The 6,947-nt window shown below is 50.9% G+C and overlaps 1 protein-coding gene across 1 annotated transcript; it reads left to right on the top strand.

Moving 5' to 3' along the window:
* The first annotated feature begins 3,937 nt into the window (after positions 1–3,937).
* FNDC10 (fibronectin type III domain containing 10) lies at positions 3,938–4,639 on the top strand. The gene has a single exon (XM_065737789.1). The coding sequence runs from the start codon at positions 3,938–3,940 to the stop codon at positions 4,577–4,579; it is 642 nt and encodes a 213-aa protein (XP_065593861.1). The 3' UTR covers positions 4,580–4,639.
* Positions 4,640–6,947: the final 2,308 nt, after the last annotated feature.

Raw genomic sequence — 6,947 nt, forward strand, 5'->3', positions numbered from 1 at the left:
GGCTGCTATGGAACTGCAGGAAGACATCTTGTTGGGACCTCAAAGAGCTGATACACTGCTCTCCGAAACTGGAAGAGTGGAGCCGTGCAGCGACACCAGGAGAACCTCTCTGCAGCAGTTTGCATCTGTGTTTCAAAACCACGTGAGAAAACAGACCTCCTCATGGGAGGACACGAGGCTTTTGGTAGGACATGAGCTGATGAGAGCTCCTGGCTGCAGAGCTTTTTCTGCACCCACACCTTGGCACTCTCAGATGAAAGCCTTGGTGCTCACAGATCTTCAGAGCAGACAGATGCTGCTTTAGGGGCCTTATGCTCACTGTACAGGCTGGTATCTCAGCTGCAGGCTGGTCAGGGGGTCCACAAGGTCCTTTAGCCCAGTGCCATAGCTGCTCACATAACTCACTGAGTTCAGTGCACGGCTGAAATGAGGTGTGAGATATCCAAAGTGACTCGAAATGATTAACACCGTGTTAGTGCTTTGTACTGCCGACCTTGCTACATGACGCAATGCTGCTCAGCCTCCACCATCTGCTATAAATAGCACTGTTCAGGATGCATTAGCAGGAACTGCTGTTATGTGCTCAGATGCATCCTCATCAGAAACATCCCCAGTTCTCAGCTTGGCAAGCAGGATGTCATTGTTTCACAATGGATCAATGGCCAACACAATCTGTGGCAAGAATTTCAACTCTGCGTGCCCAAGCTGCCCCACTGAGATCTGTAGTGCAGCTGTCTGCTGAGCTACGTGCAGCCCTTGAGCATGCTTCTCCTAGCCTGTGGCTGTCAGCACAGAGCTTCGGACCTCACTGCAAGTGAATCAAGTGCTAGAAATAGAACCCTGATGGAGTGAGACCACGTGCTGAGTCAGGCTGCGGGAGATGGCAACGTTAGGAGGCAAAATCTCTGCTTATGCGTGTCTGGGATGAGTAATCCTCGAAGCTGACTCCAAGGGAACTATAGCAACTCATCCTAAATGTAAAGCTCCCTGCTAGGAGAATGCTTTAGTAACCATATGTTGCACGCTGCCCTGAGCTGGGAGCTAAGCATCTCTGCTCTAGGGACTGTCTGCCACAGCTGTGTGTGCAACTAAAATTGGCGCAGTGCTGCATGAATTGTTAGCTGGGGGTGGTGAGTGCTTCCTTGTCTGGCCTCTAGCAAGTTGCCACCATTTTAGTACAAGTTCAGGGCTCCCTGTAACAGGAGACAATAAACCCAGTGGGGGAGAACCAGAAAAGCAGCAAACCTGTGGTGTTAGGTCTGTCTGAAAGCCAGTAAAGCACCGTGGGCTGTTGCTGATTTTGATATGCTGCCTGGGGCTCACTGCATAAAGCAAATGACAGTGTTTGTCCAAGTGGTAAACTGCTGAAGCAGTGCCTGAGAAGTCCTGGCTGACTTCTATTGCAGACTGGGGCACGGAGGGAGGTCTGAGGAACAGCTGAGAAAGCAAACAGCCAGGCAAAGGATTCACATGAGGGCAGTGCTGGCAGACTGACCAAGCCAAAGCAATTGGTTTTTGCTTGTCTTATGTAAAAAATTGTCATTGGCCTGGAAACGTAGCAAAAGGCCAAAGGATGCAGTGCAGGACAGGGGCTACTTAACCTGGCACACTGATGCTGATTTTTGATGCTTTGCTCTCTACTTGCCATTGGATTCCAGCAGCATGAGCATGATATAGATGAGATTTCTGTAAATAAATGTATTTCCAAGGTTCACATGATGACAAAGTGATTTGGCCACATCCTTAGGCAGATGGGAATTAATTGCACGTTCTGTGCCTTTACAAATAAAGGCACAGATTGGGAAAACATATGCCTATCAATTAGTTAAATAGTTAGGCTCATTATTCACTTGCATGGCATTTTTAGGGCTTAAAATATGACTAATGCTTTAATGAAGAGTTTTCTTGAAGGCATCCAAAGAAGTTGGAGGAGAAAATGCCCTAAAGGCTTGCAAAATGTAGGAGTGAGCTGCCCAAACCAAGAACATCTTATTTATATATATATGAATGCGTGTGTGTGACTTTGTTTAAGAGAATGACACTTGTTTCTAACCACGACGGGTTAGAAACCAAATCCCAGCCCCATCTGTTGGCTCTCTCAACAGAAGAACTCAATGTGTTTCATATCATGAGCGAGCACCGTCACAGGCTGGTGCCAGATCTAATTGATCACTGGAACAATGATAGCTCTGCAGTGCCATCTGCTATTAACAGGAGCTAGAACTGCACAGGGCTGAAGGCAGCAAAGCTGGCTTGGTTTGGCCCCGTGCATCTCCTGAACACCTCCCTCACGCCTCTCAGACAGAGCCACCAGATCTTCATCTGTGCATCCCAGCCACAGCTTTGCGGGTACGTTTCCCTCTGCTGAGAAGTGCCTTCAGCAGCACAGCACCTCCTGTGTTCTGCCCCGCCAAGCACTGCTGAGGAGCTGTCCTTTTCTATTTTTCTGCATATTACACTGAATAAGTTCTAAACAACAGCTTCTCGACGTGCAAGGTGTGTGGGGTTTTTTTGTTTCTCTGGACGTGGCTGTGAAATAAAAATAGCCTTCAGGATCTGGCTTATTTAAAACTTACAAGACAGTAAATACATTTAATGAAAACTTGCCTAGCAGTCTACAGATCTTGCATCTCCAAACAGGCAACGCAGGGAGATCTTTACCAGTGTGGAAAGAGTAAGGCAGAGGTGGTGGACATCTTATGTGCTCAACTTACACTGCTTGTCTTGTCTGTTAAAATCCAAAGGATGCTCTCTATCTTCACAAGAGTGGTTCTCAACTGAGGTCTGAGGAAACCCCAGCAGGTGCCTTACAGATAACTTTTTTGGATCTGCACAGCCCAAATTTCCATTCTGAAGGTTTCTGCCAAAAGATTTAAAGGTGCGGAGTGAGCTGTTCCAAGAAGCTGGGAATTCACGAGGAAAAAAGAGGCTAAATTAGCTGGCAGCTGTTTCCTTTTCGTTGAAGAACACTTCCCATGCTGCTGATCGCAGTTGGCTTTTAAATAGTTTAAGCTGGTCGTTCTGTGAGGGCTGAAGTCTAGTTGTAAACACCATTCTGTACTTAGAGCAAATGATGAGAAGCATACTGTCTTCCAGCAGGATTTATGGCCTTCCACGGACTTTTCAGTGGATGGAAAGTAATTCCTGGCTTCTGAGCTGTTCAAAAGCCTTCAGGACACTATATAAAACCTGAGCAAAACACAAAGAAAATCTCCCTGCAGTTGTTGGTGTGGAATGAAAGCTGCAAACTGGGGAAGTCAGGCCTTAACACAGCTTCAATCAATTTTAAAGACTCCTTTAAAAGAGCTTGGGTTGAGTATGTATTTATTCCTTCATTATTTAGAGACCTTTTGTTTCCACATTTAGACAAGTCTGTGCTTCCAACGTGGATCTTTTGGGGTTGCCCAGTGAGTGTTTTGGTGTTGATCTGATGGCTGGGCTGGGGCTGTCATGCTGCCAATGGGAAACGGTTTGTGCAGGGGTGTACCAAGGAACCTTCCTCCTCTTGCCTCGCTGTATGCTGTCCCTGCTATCAGCTGTGCCGTTGGGGGAGGGGGGAAGTTATCATCTCTTAGTGTTACATCCTTGCTGCGCGTCTCTGAGTTGGAACATAAAGCCAATTAAAAAAAGACACTTGGAAAAAGAAAACAAGCCAAACCAACACAGCGCTAATTCCTCCGAGCCAGGGGCGGCCCGGCCCCGCCGTCCCCCAGGGCCAGCGCTCAGCCCCGGGACACCGCGGCGGGGGGGGGCCAGGCCCGCGCTCCCCGCTGCCCGGCGGCGAGTGCTCCGCAGCCCAGCGAGAGTTAACGCCGGAGCCGCCTCTCCATTGGCGGCCGGCGCAGCGGCTGCGGAGCCCGCGCTTATAACGGGCGCGCGGGGCGGCCGCAGCCCCTCCGCCGGCAGCGCGGCTCGGCTCCATGCCGCGGCGGCAGGCATGCCCCGCCTGCTGCCGGCCCTGCTCGCCCTGCTCTGCTTCGGGCCGCCGCCGCCCGCCCCGAGGGCTCCGCTCGCCGAGGCCGCGGCGGAGCCGGAGCCGGAGGAGCCGTGGTGCCCCTACAAGGTGCGGGCCGAGGGCTCGGCGAGCGGGCGGCTGTGCTTCCGCAGACCGGCCCTCGGCTTCCAGTGCGCGGCGCGGGCCTGCCGCGCCCACCGCTCCCCGGGCGGAGCGCTGGTGGCCAACGTGCTGCGCAACGGCAGCGTGCTGCTGCAGTGGGCTCTGCCGCGCCCCGGCGCCGGCCTGCGCGGCTTCGCGCTCAACTGCTCCTGGGACGGCACCTACACGCGCTTCCCCTGCGACAGCGTGGAGCTGGGCGCCGCCTGCCGCGATTACCTGCTGCCCGAGGCGCACGGCAGCGTGCGCTACCGCCTCTGCCTGCAGCCCCGCTACGCGCCGCCGCGCCCCGCGCCGCCCGCCCACTGCGTGGAGTTCCGCGTGGAGCCGGCCGCCATGCGGGACATCGTCGTGGCCATGACGGCCGTGGGGGGCTCCATCTGCGTCATGCTCGTCTTCATCTGCCTGCTGGTGGCCTACATCACCGAGAACCTGATGAGCCCCGCCGCGCCGCGCCGCGCCTAGCGCTGCCGGCCCCGCCGTGCCGGCGCTGCTGCGGGTTCGGGGTTACGCGTGGGTTCGGGGCCGTGGTGGAGCGGGTTCGCTCAGGGCGTCGTTGGGAGCTTCGGTCTGCTTGGGTTTGTCTTCTCCAGGCTGCCAGGAGTTGGCTTTCTCCATTTATTTCTTTGTACCTTTGGAGCTCTTTTCCCATAGGGCGGCTTTTCAGCTTGAGCCATACTCGGTTTGTGAACTCGTAGGATCTCAGTGGATTAAAAAGTGAATCATGGCAAAAATCCACAAGTGCCGGGAAGTTTTCCGTTCTAGAAGCAAGCGACAGATCCCGCAGTTCAGGAAGACACTTAAGAACGTGCTTTCTTTAAGCCTGTGCTTAAGCCTCCTTGCTCTGCAAGAGTTGGACTCGATCCTTCCGGGTCCCTTCCAGCTCGGGATATTCTGTCATTCCGTGCTTCTAGATGCATGCTTGGTTTTGTTGGTTTATTTTCTCTCCCGAGGGGGAATGTCATTTAAACCTGTGAGGACGAGAGCAACCACAGGGCCCACAGCTGCGTGCGACCCGAAGGCCGCAGAGATCCTCCCTGGGCTGTGTGTGCTGCCTCCATCACAGCGAGGTTTTGTGCAGGGTGCAGCCCTCCTGCATCCCCCTGCGAGCTGCCCCGTTCTAGAAAGAAATAGACACGATTCGTAGGGAAGTCCCACCTCATTGCGAAGTATGAACTGGTCTTGGTTTGGAAAATGAACACCGTCACCGCGCTCTGAAATCCCCCCCACCTCAGTTTCTGTTGGGAATGCTGCACTAAGGTAAACCATCCGGGGCACAGAACTCACCGGTGTTGTAGCCGAGTGTTTGGAGCATAGGAGCACTCCCCGTTAACCGCTCACTCAGTGCTGTAGTACATAAGGTTTTAGCCATATTCGAGTATGAATTCTCTTGTGCCTTAGTGTTGAGATTTTGCCCCATCCCTATCGGTGTATCTGTTCCCGTGGTCTCGTCCCTAACTGCTGTTCTGTTTCTGGAAACCTCTGCTGGTCACTACTTGAACTTCAGTGTTACCTACAGTAGTCCATCACCGTCTGAGAACCACTTTATTTAGTCGATATATACAAACTCAGCTGCTGTGGTAGGAGATGACTTTATATCACTTAAACGTACAGAAGCAAAAGTAGAAAAACTCTTCTGTGATGGGGCATTGCTGTTGAAATCCTTCAGTTTTGTGTGTGATGTTTGTGTTTGTTTATCACTGGCAAATAACCCATAAGCTTTTCTTTGGTGGAATAGTTTGCTGTTAGAGAGTAAATGTAGAAAGTATATGCAACCCGTACTAAAAAGCAGTATTTGTGCCAATCATGTAACTTGGGAGCGGTTCGGAAGCCGAAGCTCTGTGTTTCACCAGGCAGAAATGCAGTTTGCCATTCCTGCTTTGTTTGCTTTCTCACTTGCAGCTGAGATTTAACACTGTCCTCTGTTTGTTCACCCTCTGTTTGGTGGAAGCAGCCTGACAGCATCCAGAATGACAGTAACGGAGAGGCAGCGTCTTTCGCCGTCACTGAAGGACAACGTCATACTGCTTGTTGTCCCCAAGGAAGCTGACTGCTCAGAGATGTGGCAATCTCTTTGTAAGAACATCAGTTGCATCTCGTGGTTTAGCTGAGTGAGTTTGAGCAGAGTGAATTAGGCTCAGAGGTCTCAGGTCAGTTTTCTGTAGCCAGGTCTGCACAGAGCGGCACTGGTTTTGTATATCACTGTTCAGTCTTCATTTGTTGTGAACTGCCAGATGTGAAAATTAACTGTGTAAACTAATGAGCTTTGTACCACGTTGGCATTGACCTTAATAAATGAAGAGAACAATGAAATGAAAAAAATCAACACCTCATGGATCAGGAATTGTGTTACACTCATGGATTTGTGTGTGTCTGTTTCTTCTTAAGACTTCCCAGTTCCTGCTAGGATGCAGTTACCTGCTACAACAGCACCTTTGATATCTCCTACAGAGAAGCCATTTGTAGCCATCACACAGCTTGATGCATCTGCCTCTGTGGATTGCATTGCAACACGCTGGGCAGAGGGTAGACAACTGCAAAAGATGTAGAACAAGAATGTAAATCCTGCTGGAGGAAACTGTAATTCTCCAAAGGATTATCTTTATCAACGCTTTTTCTCCCCGTGCGTTACAGATGAGTTATGGGGAATGATATCTCATAGCTTCTCTTTCATTTTCAGTGGGTAAAGGTTTAATTGGACACGTTGTGGTGTCTGGAACAGCTAATCAGTGTTCCCTATTTCATTTTGTGTGACATTAAGTAAAATGTCTGCTAACTCATTAATAACTAGTAGGGTTTGTTGTTGTTTTACTGTTATGAGTGTAGAAATTTC

The sequence above is a fragment of the Cyrtonyx montezumae genome, unplaced genomic scaffold (assembly GCF_038088225.1).
Source record: "Cyrtonyx montezumae isolate F1298 unplaced genomic scaffold, pur_monq_1.0 scaffold_21, whole genome shotgun sequence".
Classification (NCBI taxonomy): Eukaryota; Metazoa; Chordata; class Aves; order Galliformes; family Odontophoridae; genus Cyrtonyx; species Cyrtonyx montezumae.